Genomic DNA, 3,493 nt, shown 5'->3' on the forward strand with positions numbered 1-3,493 from the left:
TATAATATACAGGACTACTATACAGGTACACTACAGGTACACAGAGCGCAAGCCGCAAGGTGTCAATCAATACCCCCAAAAAACAAAAATATGTTTATAATAATTCTCGATTTCTGTGTACCTCTCTTTCTCTGTCTTTCAATGTTATATTAGATATATAAAGTAGTTCCTGTATACATAAGCCATAAGCTTACTAAGATCTCCTTTTAGTTGACCTTGTACCAGTGATTTGTGCTGTCATGAAACTATACTATTTTCTATTGCAAACTGCTAATAAACTCTTCAATCAATTCAATCAATCAATAGATAGAAACGTGTGTGTGTGCATGTGTGTGTGCGCGCGCGCGCGCGCGTGTGTGTGTGTGTGTGTGTGTGTGTGTGTGTGTGTTTATGTAATAATTAGAATAATACATGTTATATTTATATTGCACATACAATTTTGAAACAAATCTCTACATAGTAGCCTACAGAAAAGGAAAAAAATGCATGTCCCTATATGAGACTATGAATAGGCTATAAGTCCCCCAAACTTTTAGATAACAAAATTAACAACACTTTTGATGTTTTTGTCTCTGAATAGAGGCCTACCTGTCACGCAAGATTGCCCCTTAATGCTTTCCCCCCATTGGTGGAACACGGCAGTAAACGCTGCGGAGGCCCCGCCCCCTCGCAGGACATAGGCTTATAAAATGCTCTCGTCAACATTAGCAGATCATCCTGAATCCTGGTGATCACTGCACCTGTGTCTAGTAGCAGCACTGTCTATCTATCCACGGACAGGGAATGAGTGTTCTGTTCGTGTTGACTCATTTACATTAAGAATAAGACTTGAGAAAGACGGGTTTGACTGTCAACATGGCTGTGGCTGACGCGCTGCTGCCGCCCATTACTTCGTTTCCCAACATGCAGACGATGCAGGATAAACAAGCAGAAATTGTCGATGTAAGTAAAGTGATATCAATTGGTTGCGTTTTGATTACTTCAGCGTGGGAGCAAATGTTGGCGTCTGTTTTGACTGTTATTCCTGCAATGCAGCGTTTGAACTTTGAAAGCTCGTTTAATTTCACTGAGAGGATATTCCACTGCATTTTAACAACTTCGTAAGGGTATTTCATCGTTTATTTTTTAGCCGCCTGCTCTAATCAGTTGTTTGTGTTGTGTTTGTAGATGTGGAAGGTGGAGGAGTGTCACAGGGGCTCAACAGGTGGCGTGGAGGACGGTAACCGTCACATCCAGGTGGAGTTCAGCATTTTGCGGGCCCCCTCCGCGCTGCCGAGGGACGACGACGAGCTGGGGAACTTCGTGGACCTCGAGTTCATCCTGTCGAACTCTCTGGGATCTCAGAATGTCCACGACGACCGCAGCAACAGCCCCGCGTCGTCGCTGCAGTCCTGCTCGTATTCCCTCCCGGAGTCTCCGGAGAGTTGCAGCGGCAGCTCGGTGCACGACGGCTGCGACGCGGCGAGCCAACAGCTCAGCCCCGGCTACCATCATCACCACAGCAGCGGGAGCTTCCCCGGCGCCAGCCCCGTCCGCAGCCTGGTGGCAGAGCTGCTCACACCGGAGCTTAACTACCCTGGTGAGGCTGCGTCGGAATACGTGCCCAAAGCCACCGTGGGCCTGGAGTACACGGAGCTGCGCGCCCCTGCCGTCCCCGCTCACCTGCAGGTGTCTGCCTCGCCGCCGCTCGGATACAAAATCAAAACGGAGGCGACGGAGCAGTCCTGTATGATGGCGGCCGGCGGTGACTCATTCATGGGACAGATGTACGACCACATGCGCCCCATGCACCCCGGGGCGTTTACGCACCACCAGGGGTTCGGGGCGCACGCCTTGCAGCAGCATGTCGCGCCGATGGGGCGCAAAGACTGTCAGATGGCTGAATTGAACTCCCACAATCACCTTCAGAGCCAGCCACATTACATGAACGCGCCGTGCCCACCACAGTATATCCACCAGGGCGCGCACCAGTACCACGGACAGTATAACGTATACAGGGAGCCCATGCGTGTCCACCAGCAGCAGCAGCAGCCCTCCTCCATGCAGGGGCTGATGCTGACGCCTCCATCGTCTCCTCTGCTGGAGTTTTACGCCCAGGAAGACGGGGGCATCAAGCCGAAGCGAGGGCGCAGGTCTTGGGCCAGAAAGCGCACTGCAACGCACAGCTGTGAATTCCCTGGCTGTGGCAAGACCTACACCAAGAGTTCCCACCTCAAGGCCCACATGAGAACACACACAGGTAGGCACATGATGCAACAGTGTTTCTTTATGTCACAATTTTAATGTAGCTATACACATCCTTGGTGCTAATGTATCAGTGTAGAAATGAATTATTCCTATTCATTTTGTAACGAGGATCACAAGTGTCCATATTTGTACACCCTCAGAGTTAAATAAGTAGTGGATCGTTTGGTCTAACCAGTTTTGAGAGATTTTGGTGGGGAATAGCTTCAAGGTCTTTAATGTTTAGTCTGAATAATTGGTTTAATTTGGTCGAGTGACAATTTGACTAATGACATGTTCCTTGTCTCCCCCCCAGGCGAGAAGCCCTACCACTGCAACTGGGAAGGCTGTGGCTGGAAGTTTGCCAGGTCTGACGAGCTGACGCGTCACTTCAGGAAGCACACAGGACACAGGCCATTCCAGTGTCACCTGTGCGAGCGTGCCTTCTCCCGTTCCGACCACCTCGCTCTCCACATGAAGAGACACATGTAAATGGACACTGGTTGCTCCTCTTGATCTGACATCGCCACGCAGTCCCAAATAACTGTTCAAAGTTTGGGTTATTTTATTTTTGTATTTTTGTAAATATTTGTACAAATTATTATTTTTGACTAAGTTATAGTGGTTCAGTATTTAAGTTCTTGCTCTGTCCTCTGTATAAGTTATTGATGCTGCGGAGTGCCTTCATAGGATTGCTGGTGTGCTATCTAAAAAAGAACACTAACTGTGGGCAGGACCCAGTATGTGTACATTATTGTAAATCAATCATTTGTGTTTACAACTTTTCATATAACTTTTGATACTCCTCATATCAGGTCAGAGTTTGTAATGACATGTTTGTCAATTGTCACCAGCATTGCTTGTTACAGTGCACAGATTGCACATTATGTTTAAAGACATCTGTTAAAGAATAAAAACAAAACAATGTAACGGAGCCTGAAGATTTTCCTTAAAAGAGAATTGAGATTTTCCTTAAATGTACTTAATGTTGTGATCAGGTACTAAAAGACTGCCTTAACATTCAGGTGTGTAATGTAATAGTCTACGTAGTTCAACTTTGCCAAGGAGTCCATCTAATTTACCTTATGATCAATTCATGTAGATTAATACAATGTTTTGCAAGCATACTTTTAGTTTAAGGTTTTTGGAAAATTGTTCAGTATCTGAATATGTTTGACAATCATGCAGTTTGTTGGACTGGTCTCAACCCTGCAGCCACGGTTAAGTTATGGGTGCCTTACTTGAAACACGGTATACAGATGCACCATGC

General features: G+C 46.6%; 1 protein-coding gene across 1 annotated transcript; it reads left to right on the forward strand.

Annotated features, from left to right (window-relative positions):
* Window positions 1-836: 836 nt before the first annotated feature.
* On the forward strand, window positions 837-2,715 carry klf17 (Kruppel like factor 17; the record flags this gene model as incomplete). The annotated part of the gene is made up of 3 exons (XM_080725477.1): window positions 837-942; window positions 1,168-2,239; window positions 2,540-2,715. The coding sequence occupies exons 1-3, from the start codon at window positions 856-858 to the stop codon at window positions 2,713-2,715; spliced, it is 1,335 nt and encodes a 444-aa protein (XP_080581603.1). The 5' UTR covers window positions 837-855.
* Between the last annotated feature and the right edge of the window lie 778 nt (window positions 2,716-3,493).

This window comes from Nannobrachium achirus (genome assembly GCF_963921795.1).
Source record: "Nannobrachium achirus genome assembly, chromosome: 5".
Taxonomy (NCBI): Eukaryota; Metazoa; Chordata; class Actinopteri; order Myctophiformes; family Myctophidae; genus Nannobrachium; species Nannobrachium achirus.